This window comes from Geotrypetes seraphini, chromosome 10, assembly GCF_902459505.1.
Source record: "Geotrypetes seraphini chromosome 10, aGeoSer1.1, whole genome shotgun sequence".
NCBI classification, from domain to species: domain Eukaryota; kingdom Metazoa; phylum Chordata; class Amphibia; order Gymnophiona; family Dermophiidae; genus Geotrypetes; species Geotrypetes seraphini.
In genome coordinates, this window is record NC_047093.1 from 53,358,337 (window position 1) to 53,376,822 (window position 18,486).

Sequence of the window (18,486 nt, forward strand, 5' to 3'; positions counted from 1 at the left end):
ATTCCAAATAACACTGTATCATATGATATTGCTACATGATTTTCCATCAATTTATTAATTTGTGGCCAAATTGCATTCCAAAAACTTTTAATGTAGGGACAATGATATAGTAAATGATCCAACGTCCCAGGTTCCAGATTACAGTGCCAGCATTTATTGGACTTAGAACTATCTAATTTTTGCAAACGTGTAGGGGTCCAAAAAGCTCTATGTAATAAAAAGAACCAAGTTTGTCTCATAGATGCTGACACTGTACATCTCATTCTCCAAGACCAAATTAGTGGCCATTGAGATGCAGTAATTTGATGCTTAATCTCAATGCTCCAAATGTCTCTTAGACCATTTTTTGGTTTTTTATTCAAATATCCAGATATTAATTTATACCACAATGCGGCTTGATGCCCTAGGAAGTCTGCTTGGAAGCATAAGAACTCTAAACTATATTGATTATTCAATGTTTTCCATTCAGGGAACCCAACCTGAATGGCCTGCTTCAATTGCAACCATTTAAAACTTTGTTTTTTACTAAGACCAAATCTATGTTGCAATTGTGAAAATTCCAGCAGTTTACCTTCCGAAATAACATCATTCAGAGATCTAATGCCTGCAATAATCCAGTCCTTCCAAAGGATTTGAGCTCCGCCAATTTTAATCTTGGAGTTTATCCATAAAGACTGATTAGTTGACTTGTTTATTGGGACAGGTGTTAATTTACTAATAAACTTCAATGTTTTCCAAGTATCCATTAATATCTTATTTTCTCTGTATCTTCTAGGCATGTTGATACTTGGAAGATGAACTAAATTTAGGGGAAACATAAGGCGCCATTCCAAATATAACCAATCCGGTGCATTATCTATCAGTTCTGGGAGGATCCAATACATACCCTGACGTAAAATATAGGCTTGATGGTACCTATAAAAATTTGGAAAATTTACCCCTCCCTCCTTAATTGATTTTTGCAAAGATGCCAAAGCTATTCTATGCGTTTTACCAAGCCAAACAAATTTCGTTAAAATGCTATTAAGCTTTTTATAAAAGGACCCCTGAAAATAAATAGGTATCATACTCATTTGGTAGCAAACTACAGGCAAGATCATCATTTTAATAGTTTGAACTCTCCCCCACCAAGAAAGATGTAACGGATTCCATTGCTCACATAACTCTGTAACTCTTTTCAATACAAATTTTTCATTTTCTTTTACTGTATCTTCAATTGTATTTTTAACTTGAATGCCAAGATATTTAAATCCTGCTTCTTTCCATATGAACGGAAAAGCGTCAAATAATCCTTTTACACAATGAACATTTAAAGGTATAAGTTCAGACTTACTCCAATTAATTTTATAACCTGAAAATTTGCCAAACATATCAATTAATTCCAATAGACAAGATAAGGTAGACTCTGGATTCCTCAAATAAAGTAAAATATCATCCGCATAAGCCGAAATTTTATATTCCATATCAGAATATGGAATACCCTGTATCCCCCTTGCTTGCTGTATTGCTAACAATAAGGGTTCTAATACAACATCAAATAACAAAGGAGATAAAGGACAACCTTGTCTAACTCCCCTCTGCAATTGAAAACCATCAGATATCATATTATTAATATTTAATCTTGCAATCGGGAAGCTATACAATGTTTTTACCATTTGTATGTATAAATCCAGAACCTATACCAAACCATTCTAAAGCCTGATACATAAAATTCCATTCTACCCTATCAAACGCTTTTTCTGCATCCAAGGAAACTGTAAAAGCCGGTTCATCCATTTTTTTTGATAAATTTAACATATGAAACAATAATCTAGAGTTATTAGAGGAATGTCTTTTAGCAACGAAACCCGTCTGATGCGTGTCTATAATATGTGGGAGAGCTTTGGCTAATCTCAAAGCCAAAATTTTCGCCAAAAGTTTATTATCCACATTTATTAAAGATATAGGCCTGTAGTTTGAAACCAAAGTAGGATCTTTATTTGACTTAGGCAAAACAATTACTATTGATTCAGCCATATTACCTTTAATATCACCTTTTATAAGTTGTGTCTGATATAAATTTAGTATATAAGGGGAAAGGACATTTTGAAATGTTTTATAAAATTCTACTGTATAACCATCACCATCTGGAGCGGATCCAACTCTAAGAGATCTCAACGCTGTTTCTAATTCTTTTAATGATATAGGTTCATCTAAACTCCATTTTATATGATCAGGAACCTTAGGTCCAATAATTAAATCTAAAAAATTTTTACCATCTTTTTGCCTCTCCAAATAAGGCTCGGAAGAATACAGGTCCTTATAAAATTTTAGAAATTGCTTTAAAATTATATCTGTTTGATTGGTTATTATACCATTATCATCTTTTATCCCATTAATGTTAGTTCTTCTTTTTTTTGCTTTAAGATAATTTGCCAATAATCTTCCCGCCTTATTAGAATTTCCATAATACATTGTCTGTTTGGAAAACAAGTCTCTTCTTATCATTTTTGAAGCTAATTCGTTATATTTACCTTTTGCTTTCAAAAGAGCTTGTAATACATCATGTTCCCATTTGCTTACCAATTTAGTTTCTAGTATTTTAATTTCTTTTTCTAACTCTATATACTGTTTTTTAATCTGTTTCTTAACAAAAGCCGAATATGATATAATATGACCTCTCATAGTCGCTTTAAAAGCGTCCCATACATTTTCAATAGATGTATCTTCCACTAAATTAATTTGAAAGAAATCACTAATTTGTGTTATAAAATTTTCCAAAAATTTTTCATCCACAAGCAATGCATTATCAAATCTCCAAAGAGGTCTTCTATTTTCTAATTGATCTAATTGTAAATCTATCCATACTCCCGCATGATCCGAAATGATAATGGGATCAATGGAAGCCTTAATCACTTGCTGCACCTTATGTGATGAAATAAAAATATAATCTATTCTTGAAAATGATTTATGAACCTGTGAACAAAATGAAAATTCCTGATCATTAAAATGAAGAATACGCCATATATCCTTCAAATCACATGATTGAACCAAATTATCTAAACCTAAAGATTTTATACTTTTACCTGGTTTTTTATCCATTAATGGATCCATTACAGCATTAAAATCTCCAGCCACCACTAAATTAGAAGCAGCCAGTGGTAACAACATACTCTGCATTTTTTTAAAGAATTCTGATTGATTCGAATTAGGGGCATATATATTGAACAACGTCAGGGCATTATTTCCCATACTTATATCAACATGTAGCCATCTTCCATGTGGATCCGAATTTACTATCTTAAAATTGGCCATACACTTTTTATTTATAAGAACTGCTACTCCTGCTTTTTTACCCTCTGCTGGAGCAAAAAAACATTCTTTCACCCACCCACCCGTTAGTTTCTGTGATTCCTTTATATTAAGATGGGTCTCCTGCAGACAATAAACATCCGCGTTTTGCTTCTTTAAAAATGATAATACCTTTTTCCTTTTGATTACATGATTCAGGCCATTGACATTAATAGAAAATATCTTAAAAGACATAATATATTTTATACTCCTTATCATAATCTTTCTCTTCCCTTCTTCCATAACTAAGATCTAAAAAACTTCTCCCCATGGCACACATTCTTACCTCCAAATTACCCAATCCCTTATTAATCTTTTCCTTAATCATCCTAGTAATATCTTTAATACCCACCTTCTTCCCATCCCTCCCCCCCAATATAATGACTGCTTAAGGACACACATTGGACAGTAATCCCAACTTCCCCCCTCCCCCCCAGGCAACCAATATTTATTAATAACCCCTTTATCCTTTATTGAGACAAACTCACTACCTCTCCACAATATATCTAATTATATCTCTCTTCTAATCATAAAACCTTTTTTCTTTTTTTCCCATTTTAAAGTAATTAATTTCTCTATCTATTATTTAACTTTTAGTCACATAACCATATTTATTTCCTAACATTCCATTAATGCATTTTTATCATTTCACCAATCTCTAATTCATTCCCCCAACATTTTATTTCATTCAAGAAAATTCTATCATAGTCATATATTTAATAAAAAGTATCATTTTCCTATATCTTATATTATCTAATCCATCTTCTCCTATCCTCCTTTAAATATCCAACAACAAATACCCATCTCTTCATATATTTCTGTTAAAAAAAATTTTCAATTTTATAAGTTTTTATCCCCTATTTGTATTTAAACATTTGTATTTCATTTTCAAAATAATTTTTTTTTTCCTTTTTTTCCCCCCCTTTTTATATTTCCTCTTCTCCAAATTAAATCCAATCTTTTTAAAACTATATTATCACAACATCAATCTTTACATTCCTTCAGCTACCAATAAATTCTTATGTATCTTTCTTTTATATTATTCATTTTCCTTTCCTTTACTTGCATTTAAATATCATATAACTTGTCCTTTCTATCATTAGTCCATTCTGCAATCTTTTCCTTATTGTCCTTTCATTCTTTACTTTCTCCTTTTCTGACTTATTAAATAAACTGAACTTTCATATTTATTTCTTATCTCCATCCATCCACTCTTAAAGACTTTTGACTGCTAATTGTCATTCATTTTTTTTTTTTATATATAATATCCTTTTAGTCTATCAGTCCTGCTTTCTCCTTCTTCACATCTATTTATTTTCCTATTCAGTCTTCACTTTTCCTTTTGTGTTAATTTGTCCAGTCCTTTAATCCTTCTTGTTCATTCTTTACTCCAGCCGTCCATCTTTCAGTCTCCTAAAAGTTCAGTCTAATAACTTCACTTTAATGTCTTTCCAGTCTATCCTTCTTTCTTCTTTACATTCTTTTATTTTCTTTTTCACTTGTCCATTTTTATTTCCTGTTCTTTGTTGCATATTCTTCTTTTTCCAACAAACAAAAGTCCCATAGTTCTTTATATTTAATTTTTTATTCAATATCCACCAATCCAGTCTTAGTATTTATCCCTTCATTTCAACACCCATTGTGCTAAAATGACATAGGTTCTGATTTTGAAAGAAAGGTCTTTAGTTTTTCCGGATCAACAAAATACAAAGATTTATCCCCACAAGATACCCTCATTTTTGCTGGGTAATATAACCCATACTTATATCCTTTTTCCTTTAATTGAGATCTCAGCTCAAGGAATTTCTTCCTAATATTTGCTGTATTTTTAGCAAAGTCTGGTAAAAACCATATTTTGGATCCTTTATAGTTAAGTTTTTATCTTTTTTGGCAGCATTTAAAATTTCTATTGCTTGCTGGTATCTTAACATCTTGAATATTAATGGTCTTGGTCTCCCTTGATTTTCCAGACTCTTTATTGGAATCCTGTGTGCCCGTTCTATTTCCAAAGGCTGTTTGAAATCCAACTGCAATAATCTAGGAATTAAATTTTCTAAAAACTGTATTGCATTTTTCCCTTCCAAATTTTCCTGTATTCCAAAAAGTTTTATATTCTTTCTTCTTCCACGGTTTTCGTAATCTTCCAGCTGACTTTTCAATTGAATTATTTCCAAACTGTCATTTTTGCATCTTTTTCCTTCACATTCTAAGCTCTCCATTTTAACTTCTAACTCTGTTGTTCTTTTATTAGCTACTTCCATTTGTCTGTGTATATTCAGGATTTCTTCCTTCAGTTCTGCCATATTACTCACAGTCTCTGACAGCATTTGTTTGATTTGCCTCAGTTCCCCCATAACTTCAGCTTTGCTTAACTCCTCTGATACATCAGCAGGAAGCGGAACCTTACTCGGGGTAATTTGATCCTGCTTCTGCCTTTTCACAGCCCCTCCGGTTTCACTCTTACTCTGTCGGGTGCTCGCTATGCTCCCGCTGTCCTCTCCGAGGTTTTCAGCCGAAAACAGTTTAAAAGGAAATCTTTATTTATTCAACGGTTGCCCAGGTAAGAGGAGCGCTGCGATCACACGACCATTTTGTGTGCACGCTAAGCCACGCCCCAATTGCTAATTGTTTTATTATTAATAAATGAGTGGGTGGGATGGGATTTCTTTTATATTTATATATTTTAAATATTATAAGTAAGATTGTCAAGTGATTTGTTTTTAAAAATTTTTCTGATTGATTATTATACACTTGTAAGATTTGAAAATGAATAAAGATTTTAAAAAAAAACAAAAAACACAAAAATCTCTGTAAGTTTTCATCTTTCAGTCATCTCTGCGAACCATCACGTAGTAGATGGCAAGCCAGTTTCACAGCATCCTTTGATTTCTCGATTTCTACAAGGTCTCTACAACCTTCATCCGCCACTACGCACTCCAGCTTCCACCTGGGATCTTAACATTGTTTTAGACCAGCTGATGAAAGATCCCTTTGAACCTTTAGGATCTGCTACACTGCAGTTCTTAACATGGAAGACAGCCTTTTTAGTAGCTCTTACCTCAGCAAGAAGAGTCAGTGAATTACAGGCGCTAGTTATCTGAGTTCCATATCTTAGATTTTTCCCCAATAAAATGCTACTATATATTCATCCAAAGTTTCTTGCAAAAGTTGTTACGGATTTTCACATCAATCAGTCCATTACACTACCTTTATTTTTTTTACTCCTCTGCAGCCTTCGTCAGCAGAGCAGAGTCTACATATATTGGATTGCAGGAGAGCATTACTTTTCTACCTAGACCTGGACTGCGGCTATCCATACCACTAATCAACTTTTTGTTTCATTCAATTCAGCCACTCAGGGGAACACGATATCTAAACGGACTATATCCTCCTGGATTGCTCCGTTTAATCTCCTTTTGCTATGCTAGAGCTCGCCTATCTCCTCCCCGATGGATTGGAGCACATCAAGTACGAGCCACAGCTTCTTCAGTTGCTAACTTGAAATCAGTCCCCATTCAGGATATCTGCAAAGCAGCGACCTGGTTCTCCATTCATATGTTCACTAAGCATTATTGTTTGGACCACAGTTCAGCGCAAGATCTTCAATTTGCACAATCCACAATTTATTTGCAATGTAACTTTTTTCCTCCTCCCATACTCTGTTCAATTTCCCTTCTGTAAAAGGTTGTAAAAGCAAGAAATTCCTAAATCACTCTTTAGCATCTCAGGCAGCTTCTCATGAAAAAGAATTTCGATCATTGTTGCTCACAGCTGTTTCTTACAGACATTTTAGAAAACAGCTAAAAACGTATTGTTCTCCAAATACCTGACTAGCTGACTCATTCATAAGAACATAAGAATTGCTGCTGCTGGGTCAGACCAGTGGTCCATCATGCCCAGCAGTCCGCTCACGCGGCCTTCTGGTCAAAGACCAGCACCCTAACCGAGACTAGCCCTACCAGCGCCCGTTCTTGTTCAGCAGGAACTTGTCTGACTTTGTCTTGAATCCCTGGAGGGTGTTTTCCCCTATAACAGCCTCTGGAAGAGTGTTCCAGCTTTCTACCACTCTCTGGGTGAAGAAGAACTTCCTTACATTTGTACAGAATCTATCCCCTTTCAACTTTAGAGAGTGCCCTCTCGTTCTCCCTTCCTTGGAGAGGGTGAACAATCTGTCCTTATCTACTAAGTCTATCCCCTTCAGTACCTTGAATGTTTCGATCATGTCCCCTCTCAGTCTCCTCTTTTCTTGAACTTAGTGGTGGTGATGTGCTGTTGCATCACTGCTGTGTTTCAAGCTCTCAGTGGTGTTAACTGCATAATGTGTTCTGATGTCTCTTGCGCTCGGCAGTGATAATGCACTGCATGTTCTAGTGTGTCTTGATGCTGTCAGTAGTGATATTGTGCTTTGTATTCAGATGTCTTTCTTGGGGATTAATGTGCTGCTGTGAATCTGCTGCTCTCAGTGATCATACTGCACCTTGTACTCCGATGCCTCTTGCTGTTGGCAGTGATATGCTGTGTGGGCAGCAGTATTTCTGGTGTTCTCAGTGGTGATACTACACCTTGTATTCTGTCTCTCTCGTTTTCACAGGTGATGAGAAGAAGCTTCCCCCAGCTCCTGTTCTTTTATTGCTCTCTACGGATGGTGTTTTGTGTCCATTTTATATGATTAATCTCATCCCGAATGCTAAATCGCTGCTCATCACACCAGAACAACTGGCCATTGAAGGGGAGAGACAAGCAAAAGCAATTGGTATGTAGAGCTCCCACAGAAAGCTAGAAATATGAAGCCTGTAAAAAAAATACAGTAAAATCTGTGTAGATTATATGGAGATATTTGTTCTTACCTGCTAATTGTCTTTTATTGAGCCCAGCCAGATCAGAACTGATTATATCCCTCAGTAAGCAGATGGGGATAAAGACTAATGAGCTGTAAATTCTGCCCTATAAAAAACTGGAGAAGGGAGTTTGGAAGTATCTATTGACTTTTCTGTTTGGCTCCCATTTAAAACTGAAGCTTTTCCTAACCTGTGGCCATCTTCTATCAGTGGCTTGATGTGTATTTATTAGTTGGTTTTTCCTTTAGGTGAGCTACTTGGATAATTGTGTATGTATCCCATTACCTTATTGATTTATATTATCTGTTGAGAGCCCTATAAAAGATGCCATACAGCTCCAGCAGCTCAGTATTCCTGTAACAAAGCAGATAGGTAATTCCAGCCACCCATCTTTTCCCCCTTAATAAAAAGAAAGATCCACACCTGATGAAGCAGACCACTGCCAGAGAAATCCTAGAAGAGACCCTATGTCTTCCTCTGCTCTGATCCCTAGCAATCCACCAGTGTGCTCAGAAAATCCTGTATTGCCAAAAAGATGGGTGTCTGGTCTGGTTGAACTCTAGGACCAGAACTGATGGGATATAGCAAAGAAATATTCAAACAGGATGGGAAGAAAAGAGCTAACCACCCCACCACTGTGCTGAAGCCCTCTTCCTCTCTGGTATTCTGTCATCCAATCCATAATGCTGGGAGAAAGAGTGAAGAGAAGACCAGGTAGTGGCCTTGCAAATATCCACCAATGAAACAGACCGCCCAAGGCATTTCTGTGTGTCTTGTTGAATTAGCCTTGAGGCTCACAGGTAGATTCCAGCCCTGAAGAATATATGCCTTTTTCAAGTACCATCAGTTATAGCTGTAATAGCTGCCTGACCCTTTCTAGCCTCCCAGACAACAAGAATAAGTGAACCAACTTACGAAATTAATTTAATTTATCACCTCTAAGTACCATAGTAGTGCCCTCCTGATATCCAGAGACCGTAAGCACTTGAAATTGTCTCCCTAGTTTTCTTGTGGATATCTATTAGAAACATAGAAATAGACGGCAGATAAGGGTCACGGCCCTTATTGGTTCTGGTTTTCTTCCTTATACTCTGAATGAATGATTTTATCATGCCTATTTGGAAAAAGTCTCTCAGGCCTACATACGTGACATGATTTCATGGTAAGAAGTGACCTAGGATATATTATAGCAGTTCCTATTTTTTATAAAGACATTTTGTTCTATTTTATAAACTGTTGAATATGTAGCTGGGTTTAAAAAAAGGTCTGGACAAATTCCTAGAAGAAAAGTCCATAAACCTTTATTAAGGTAGATATGGGGACAAGCCACTGGTTATACCTGGGGGTGAGTAGAATGAAATCTTGCTCCTTTTTGGAATCCTGCATGGTACTTTTGACCTAGATTGGCCACTGTTTGAAACAGGAAACTGGACTAGATGGGTCTTTGGTCTAATCCAGTACTGCAGTTCTTATGTTTAATACAACCTTTAAAGTCAAACACTTAAGGGATGCTTTCGTGGGCAGCTTAAAGAAGACTGCCACCAGCACCTTCAGAGCCAAATTAAGGTTCCATAACAGTTTCACCAAGTATATTGGGGGCACAAATGCATCACCCCTTCAAGAAAGTGCACCATATTTGGGTGAATTCCAGGGAGGCCCCTTCCAGGCAACTATAGAAATAAGACCATTCAGCAACTTGCACCTTACAAGGAAGCCTAGAATAAGCCTTTCTTTAAGCTGTTTTATAGAAAGGACAAAATTTGAGCAACCAAGGTTTGAAAGGGCTCCCATCCTCTTTCCCTGCACCAAGCCTCAAAGTCCTGCCAGGCCCTTATTAAGTCAAGGGCTTAATCACTTTCTTACTTGCACAAGGTCATGCTTACTCCCTCTTCATAGCCCTTATACTACAAGCATGACCTTTCAGTGTCCAGCCATAAGACAAAAGGGAGATGGGTCATCCATTTCTATGGGCCCTTGCACTTGTAGATCCTTGCTTTGGGGAAGCAGCAGGCTGTTCCCTGCCAGAAAGTGGCAAGATCCATTAAGCAATGCTACAACAATTACCAGTCTTGGATGAGAAGCTACCTTTTGTTTTACGCAACCTAGAATTGGCCAGCACAGAAATATTTAAAGAAGGTCTTCTTGAGGCTATAATTACAGTAGGGTCTCCAGTCCTGCGAATTCAAATGCCTTTCAGCAACTGCTGAACAGTGAGATATTGGCATTCCACCTCTTCACCATGAGATCCATGGCCAAAGTCCCCCAGCAACTGCAAATCAGAGTGAAGGCTTCAGTTGAGAATTTCATTCTTGCAGGTCCAAGAACTGTTTGCTCAAAATGTTCTATTGAAACATACTGTACTCTGCTGTATAGGCCACTGACAATACCTGCAAGTGAGACTTTATCTGCTGGAGTAGAGCTCTTGCCCCTTTCACCAGTGAGAGGCTGTTTGAGATGTGCCAGTACCATGGCATAGTCAGAAACTATCTTGATTTCTTTCCCCTGCACCAAGCCCTGAAATATGCATAGCACATGAGTCTTCAAACAGTTTATTAACCAGGGTTTCTCAGAGTATGATTAGAGCCCCTGAGCCACCTGCCCTTGACATTGTGCTCCCAGATATAGGAAACTGGCATCAGTCATCACCATCAACCAGTTAGGAGCCTCCAGATACGTACCCTTGACCAAATTGTGGTCCTGGAGCCATGAGGACTTGTTGATCATGTTTCTGCCATCTATGGCAGCTGCTTCTGCTACAACAGGTTCTGAGCTGACCAAGAGAAAGGAGGGACTACTTCAGGGGACACATGTGGGTTCACAACCACAGGATTAGATCCAGAGTCATTGCCTTGGAGCTCCAACACCTGTATGTAATCCCAGGTCCAAGGTTCCTTCAATGTTAGCAGTGCCCAAATTTCACTCTGCAGATTCAGTCTTCACTGCTGAAGAGAGAGACCTTTTTTTTTTTTTAAGAGCTCCAAGGTATTCCAAGCACTGAGACAGGTGCATCTTGCTCTTTTCTAGACTAACCATGCAATCCAGTGACTGCAGCAGATGAATCATCCACATCATAGCAAGGTGATTCTCCGCCTCTAAATCTCCTCTGATTAGCCAATCATTCAATTAGAGATAGATTAAAATTTAGACCGCTGCTGTCCCTACCACCACCATGACCTTAGAGAAGGTCCAGGGTGCTGTGGCCAATTTGCATGATAGTGTCTGAAATTGGACATGCCAACTTAGCATAGAGAACCTGAAATAACTTATGCGGCAGCCAAATCGACACATAGGTAGGCCTCCTTAAGGTCTAGAGCTGAGAGGAACTCCTTGGGCCACTCAATAACTGACCACAGAGATGCTTAACTTACTTCTTTCAAGTTTATCATGGACTGAAATGATCACATCTTGGGATGATAAAGTACTGCCCCTGGGACTATAACCACTACTCCAAGGCTAACAACCTTCCCATGGTGGACAATACAGCTGTCTACTTGGCTAGGATGCAGCAAGTAAACTTTACATAGGCATCCTCCAAAGGGTGGAAAACTAGCTTATAGCCTATCTGAGCTATGTCCCGGACCCACTGCTTAGGGGTGATCCAGGTTCACTCCTCATAAAATGCAGATAACTGACTTCTGGTGAACCTGGGTCTACTCCTTGTAAAATGTGGATAACCGATCTCTGGTGAACCCTTCTTGTGATCAAAATGAAAAGAGCTCAGTCATCTCAGAAACCTGGATCTCTGGGTCGAAGGTCCTATGTCATAGAGGCATGAGTGGAAGCTCTGTGATTGTCTTCTATTAATCGGTGTGAATAATTCCTGCTTATGTCTTTGATGATCCACTCCAGATCCTCACCCCAAAAGACAATCTACTGAGACAGGTCTTTGAAGTCAGTTCTGCCAAGCCACAGAAGTTTCCTCACTGAAACTGACTACCATGGTTCTAGCAAGATCATATAGGGCATTTGCCACATACAAGTCTAAATCCAAGCAAACTCACATCCTTTGGGTCATCATCGCCAGTTGTGGCATCCTTCACTTGTTGGATCCAGTGCCAACGAGATCTCAGCTTGTAGGCATTGCAAACTGCCATCTGGAAATCCAAAGCTAACACCTCAAAGCACTGCTTAAGCAGAGCCTCCAGTTTCCTGTCCTGCAAGTCCATCAGAACTGTTCTTCTTTTGACTAGGATGGTCATTTTCTTGGTCACACAGTCACCACTGCATCAACCTTTAGAGAGCTTTTCCTTCTCCTCCAGAACCCGGAGACACAGCTTTCCTATGGTTTGATTAATCCTGAGCCCTTCTTCAGGCATCTTCCACTCCACAAGATCATAGCCTGAATCACCTAGTGTATAGCCCTCGATGGAGACTGCCGCAACTTTGTTGGATGGGTTGAGAACTTTTCATCAGCCCCTTGTAGGTTAGAACTCTTTAGTCTCTTGTCTCCATCTGCTGGCTAAGGGGCATAACCCATCAGTTTGGATTGATCTGGTGGACAAAAAGGAAGTACAGTACGGTTATTTGTTTCTTATTATAGCTCTAAATATGTGCAATACATAAAACATACAGAGTATAAATGCAGCACTGTAAAAGTATTTGTGAATTTAGCAGATGGAGAGTGTGTTTCTCCTTGTTAGTTTTGCTATGCTAGTAACTGTTTTGGTTTCTTTGTGTATAGTGAGTGCTGGCTCGACATCGGCATCTGCCACATCTCTTCCTGCACATACAGTATCTTCTCCATTCACCGTCATGGCATCTTCTACCCCAAAGCCAGTAGAGCCCACAACTTTCTCCTTTACAGCGGATATTAGCAAGCCAGTGCCAGTTTCTAGTGTTACTGCAGCTGCTCCTCTTACATTTGCTCCCACCTCTTCCAAACCCGCTTCCATTCCAGTGCCTGCCACCCCAGCTACTTCCTCTTCTTTCTCCTTTGGATCTCCTGGTTTCAAGTCCTCACTGGACAACTTGACAGTTCCTGTAGCACTGCCTGTGTCATCAGCTGCATTAAAGACCAACTTCGTTGCTTCTCCTTCCATGGTCAAAGCCAACCTCCATGAAAAGTAAGTAATACTCATGCAGGCTGTATCACAGGAGCCAGGGGGTGAGGGCCAACACAGAAAGCAGGTTGAGAGCTTTCTGACATCACATTTAGAAAGGAGGGGTTTGTTTCCAGCACATGAAGGGAGACAGAGATAGAGGGAAGGTGAAGACAGCAGGTTTTAATTTGATTAGAATAGTTTGTCTTTTGGGGGAGGGGGGTTTATACAGCTTGATTTAATTTGGTTTATTACACTAGTGCAAGGTGATGTATTAAAGAGATTCATTATATACTAAACTACTTTTGTAAAAAGTAAGTAAAGGTTTGCCTTTGTGATGTAGTGAGGAAGTACTATACAAATTAATAGTAGAGCAAGTCATACAATCTTCTCTCTCCAGGTTCACTGCGCTTGAGACTCCAGGCCCTATTGTCACTGGAAGCCCTATTTCTGCTTCATTTTCTTTCACCCCAGCTCCTAAACCTACATCTATTGGCACACCATTGAGCCAGTCCACACCTTTTCCAGCTTCATCTTGGACTTCAGGCAAGACCCCTGCCCCAACAATAGCTTCAACAGGTAAAATGCCTTCACAGGAGCTTCAGCAGATAGCACTTACAATGGGGTCATTTTATGAAGCTTTTTGCATATACATAGCCTGTTTTGGAAAAGGGCATTTGTAAACATTATCCAGCATTATAGACACATAGAAGTATGTGATCAGGGTTTGCTATTATTGCGTTGTGTTTTTTTTCTAATTGTGACCAATATTTAGGGCTTTTTTGGTTTACTTATCAATTGCTCTTGCATTTTATCATGTGGGGATGTTGGAGAGCTGTAAACATTCTTTTATGATCTCTGCACACCTCTTAATTTGTAAAGAGGTTTGCTCTATTTCTGTGCTGGGATGGGAAGTTTGGGAATGGGGTGGGTGGTGGGGAGAGGGAGGGGATTTTGATCTTCATTGTATGTCACAGAGGGGAGGGAAGGGTCCCAAGTGGGTTAGGTTTGACGTGCAAATTTTCATTCTATTGCTTTGCTCTTTTCTAGTAGCAGATGGTTACTTTACTTTCATGTTGGCTGAGGCTGCGCTCTACTTTGCCCTGGGAGAGACTGGGCTCCTGGGGTGTTGCTTTACTTCTCTGTTTTACATCACACTCATCCATCAGTGAATTCCTCTGATGGATCAGTCATTTAGGCTTGTTTCCTGAAACATAGGGGTATCACATCACCAATTAAATGCTTGAAAATCTTATCAGCGCTTAATCGTTAAAAGGTGGATGTTGCCTGCCTTCAGGAGTCAAGATTGACGGATGCAGAACACTAAGTTGCGCCATAATTGGGTAGGAGAGGTCTGTTTTTTCTCTCCCACAGGACGTCATAGCGGGATAGCCATTTTGGTTCGGAAGTCTCTACCCTCTAAGGTGAAACTCTTAGAGACACCTTCTGAGGGCCGAAGAGTTATTAAAGGCTATCAAGAGTTATTAAAGGCTATCAAAATGACTAAACCTCATAAAGCTCCTGGTCCTGATGGCTATACTGGAGAGTTTTATAAAATTCTTTGTTTTCAATTATGTGGTCCCCTGCTGTCTTTCTATACTGCACATATATAACTTCCACAAGTGATAAAGAACCAGCCATAGAACAGGACTCTTTCCTGCGTTTTGCTAATGAGGCGTTGATAACCTTACTTCTCAAACCTGGTAAACCAGAGGATAATCCTGGGTCATACAGGCCGATATCATAAAGTTTGCAGACGACACAAAGCTATGCCGGGCAATCAGATCACAGAAGGATAGCGAGGAACTCCAGAGTGACTTGTCTCAGTTAGAGAAATGGGCAGAGAAATGGCAGATGAAGTTTAATGTGGAAAATTGCAAAGTGATGCATTTGGGCAGAAAGAACAAGGAACACGAGTATAGAATGTCAGGTGCAACTCTGGGTAAGAGCGAACAAGAAAAGTACCTGGGTGTACTGATAGATAGGACCCTGAAACCATCGGCACAATGTGCGGCAGCGGCAAAGAAAGAGAATAAAATGTTAGGCATGATAAAGAAGGGAATCACGAGTAGATTGGAGAAAGTTATAATGCCGCTTTACAGAGCAATGGTCAGACCACAATTGGAATACTGTGTCCAACATTGGTCTCCCAACTTAAAAAAGGACACAAAACTGCTGGAGAGGGTGCAGAGATGAGCAACAAAGCTAATAAAAGGTATGGAGAACCTGGAATACGAGGAACGACGTAAGAGACTGGGATTGTTCTCTCTTGAGAAAAGGAGACTGCGAGGGGATATGGTCAAGACTTTCAAAATGCTGAAAGGAATCGACAAAATAGAGCATGAAAAAAAATTATTTACAATGTCCAGTGTGACATGGACAAGAGGACATGGACTAAAGCTGACGGGGGAGAAGTCCAGGCAAATATCAGGAAGTTCTGCTTCACGCAGCAGGTGGTGGACACCTGGAATGCTCTCTTGGAGGAGGTTGTTGCGGAATCCACCATTCTAGGATTCAAAAGCAAACTAGATGCACATCTCCTTACGAGAGGCATAGAGGGATATGGGTGACTAGAATTACGCCAGGTGTACACCTGGCTGAGCCTCCGCGTGTGCGGATCGCCGGACTTGATGGACCGAGGGTCTGATCCGGAGATGGCAGTTTTTATGTTCTTATAAATGTTGACCTTAAACTTTTGGCAAGGATTCTGGTTGATCTTCTGTCCCCTTATTTTCCGGAGGTTCTGGCTGCGGACCAGGTGGGCTTCGTGAAAGGCAGACAGTCTGCATAATGTTCAAAAAGTGCTTTTGGCACTGGCACACTGTCAACACTCTCGAATCTTGGCTCTGTTGGTCAGCTTTGATAATGTTAACTGGTCATTTTTATTCCAAATGTTAGAACCTGTTGGTATCCAGGGCTGATTCTTTGCAGCGGTTAAGACTTTATACTCTCACCCTCGGGCTGATTAACGGAGTTTGCACTGATTCCTTCTTTATTGAGAGGGGGCACGAGGCAGGGGTGTCCCTTATCCCCATTGTTGTTCATACTTACTCTGGAATCGCTCCTCTGCACACTTTGTCATTTCAAGGAGGTTAACTGGTAATTTTTATTCCAAACGTTAGAACCTATTGGCATCTAGGGTTGGTTCTTTGCAGCGGTTAAGACTTTATACTCTCACCCTCGGGCATCCTTGCTGATCAAAGGCGTTTGCACTGATTCCTTCTCTATTGAGGGGGGAACCAGGCAGGGGTTTCCCTTATCTCTGTTGTTGTTCATATTTACTAGGGAATCGCTCCTCTGCACATTTCGTCCTCTCAAGGAGGTTGAAGGACTTCGCCTGCCCACAAGTGACATGAAAACTTTGGCATTTGCAGATGATCTTTTTCTGATTTGGACTCAACCTCAGTCCTTTCTGCAAGTGACTTTGGATCTTATTAATGAATATGGTTTCTTCTCTGGGATGAAGCTTAACTTTTCCAAATTCTTGGCTATGCCAACTTTACTGGACGTTTAGACTCGGTGGATGGGAGATTTTCCCTTACAGTGGACAATGACCCATCTTAAATACTTGGGGGATCTATGTTCCCTAGTTGACCCCCCTCAGCTTTTACTCGAGACAAACTTTATTTATTTAAAAAAATTCTTACCTACTTATACCTAGGCAGTTTACAAGATACAGTCATAAAATGCAGGGACATACAATAATTTTGTACAAACACACAATAAAAACATCAGTGTCTTCAGGAAACAATTATCTGATATTGCCACCCACATATCAACAAAAATATTCTGCATGAACCAGAAATAAGTAATCATTTAAATGCCTCTTATCCCTTGTCTGTAATGGGTAGGGTTAGCTTGTACAATATGTTACTCCTGCCTCAGTGGCTATACCTTTTTTAAGTGCTGCCCCTTTATCTGAAAAGATCTGATGAACATAAATTGATTCAGTTAATTCAAAAGGTTTTATGGAAGGGTACCAAAGCGCGCCTGGCCTTTCAGGTTGTCATGTGACCCACCTATAAGAGAGGGCTTGGCCTTTTGAATTTACACCATTTATCTATCAGTTGTGGTATGAGGCATATAAATGATTGGTTTCGACATACTGAGACTTTCTCAAATACTGTACCACTTTTGAGTTGTCTGTGTTCCAGAATGAACACTTTAGTGCTTATCTCCATGCGATATCTCCTACAAAATACCTTCAGTATTACAAGTGATACACACTAAGACACCTGAACCTAACAAGCTGTTGCTAAAAAGTAGTAAGAATAATGTTCTAAGTACAGAGACAGAGGATCTCAAGTGTCTGCGGTTATTAACTTAGAGCTAATCGTAGAGTAAAACCAACATGCAGACTATCATCGGTCCTATTAGTCTCGATTTGATATAATAGTTGTGTCTAAAGAGTTAATTGTGACTTTCTAATACTCTATTTTTAGGGGTTTTTTAAATAAATATATATAAAGTATCCAGTGCAGTTGTTGCTCAGCATCAATTCATATAATATTGTACACCATACTTTTAGGTGAACTAATTTTCATTCAGTTCAAAGCAGTACTTAGCTTGGGTGTAAAGTCTCTACCCAGCCATCCGGAGATAATATTGCGACGTTGGAACCCAAGCACTACCGGGTAAAGCTTTGGATTCTTGCCCAGAAATAGCTAAGAAGAAAAAATTTAAATTGAATCAGGTTGGGCAGACTGGATGGACCATTCGGGTCTTTATCTGTCTTCATCTACTAAGTTACTATGTAGATCTCTGTTTTGCTCTACTTGCATTAACTAGAGCTTCTTCAGGAAATTAGTGCTTTGCAATTGAAAAAGCTGCCTTTAATCGCGCTTCAGCATATAATCGCCATTTTAGAAGCGGCTTAAATCGCAAACTTAGAACATTATTATTATTACTTTTTAGCAACAGCTTGTTAGGGTCAGATATCTCCTACAAAGCCATCCTATATCCATAAGTATGTGTTATATGCTCTATTACGTAAGGTATGGAAGTGGGTTTGCAGATTTCATTGCATTTCTTTCTCTTTTCCTACCCATTCATGTTAATGGAGACTTCACTCCTGGAACAGACAACTCTATCTTGATGTCTTGGTGATCTAAAGGTATTAATTATGTGTCACAATTGGTTACGGATGAGGGCAAGATGAAATCTTTTCTTGCCTTGCAACAGGAATATGGATTATCCCAAAATAATTTTTTCACCTATCTTCAGGTGCGTCACTACATTCAGCAGTTGCCCTTTCAAGAACTTTCCCTGGATAGACAAGA

At 39.1% G+C, this 18,486-nt stretch overlaps 1 protein-coding gene across 3 annotated transcripts in view; it reads left to right on the forward strand.

Annotated features, from left to right (window-relative positions):
* The window catches only part of NUP214 (nucleoporin 214), a 164,709-nt gene that overhangs the window by 16,946 nt on the left and 129,277 nt on the right, over positions 1-18,486 (forward strand). For all 3 annotated transcript variants that reach the window (XM_033960858.1, XM_033960859.1, XM_033960860.1), the window contains exons 11-13: positions 7,922-8,083; positions 12,850-13,231; positions 13,608-13,786. In XM_033960858.1, coding sequence (XP_033816749.1) covers positions 7,922-8,083; positions 12,850-13,231; positions 13,608-13,786 — 723 coding nt within the window. The remainder of the gene's footprint in view (positions 1-7,921; positions 8,084-12,849; positions 13,232-13,607; positions 13,787-18,486) is intronic.